General features: G+C 77.9%; 1 protein-coding gene across 1 annotated transcript in view; it reads left to right on the top strand.

Annotated features, from left to right (window-relative positions):
• Window positions 1–330: 330 nt before the first annotated feature.
• Window positions 331–480, top strand: part of MAEA (macrophage erythroblast attacher, E3 ubiquitin ligase) — a 39,840-nt gene continuing 39,690 nt past the window's right edge. Inside the window, exon 1 of the mRNA XM_046656534.1 lies at window positions 331–424. Coding sequence (XP_046512490.1) covers window positions 356–424 — 69 coding nt within the window. The 5' untranslated portion in view covers window positions 331–355. The remainder of the gene's footprint in view (window positions 425–480) is intronic.

The following is a 480-nucleotide window of genomic DNA, read 5'->3' as shown; positions in this document are numbered from 1 at the left end:
CCAGCGCCGCGGGGGTCACGGCCACAACGGGCCGCCCTTGTGGCCGCCCCGCGGGGTCCCAGCGGCCCGACAGCCACGCCCCTCGAGGTCCCCGGCCCGGCCGCCAGTTCAAGGAGGGACCCGCCCAGCCGGGCTTCCTGCTGATTGGCTGAACGGGGGAAGGCCGGCGGTGATTGGTCGGGCCGGACGCCTCTCGGCGCGCACGCCGCGGCCGCGCCTTCTTCCGCCGCCAGGCCGGTGGGCGGACGCGATTGGTGCGGCCGCGCGGGCCCGCCCCGCCCCGCCCCGCGACGTCACTACCCGGCGTGCCGCGCGGCGCTCCCCCTCCGCCCGCTACTGTTTTGGCCGATTCAAGATGGCGGTGCAGGAGTCGGCCGCCCAGCTGTCCATGACCCTGAAGGTGCAGGAGTACCCGACCCTCAAGGTGGGCTCGCGGGCGGGACGGCCGACCGGCCGGGGCCGCGGGGCAGGGGCGGGGCC

This window comes from Equus quagga, chromosome 3 (assembly GCF_021613505.1).
Source record: "Equus quagga isolate Etosha38 chromosome 3, UCLA_HA_Equagga_1.0, whole genome shotgun sequence".
Classification (NCBI taxonomy): domain Eukaryota; kingdom Metazoa; phylum Chordata; class Mammalia; order Perissodactyla; family Equidae; genus Equus; species Equus quagga.
Note: the sequence above shows the minus strand (reverse complement) of the source record. Positions and strands in the feature narration are given on the sequence as shown.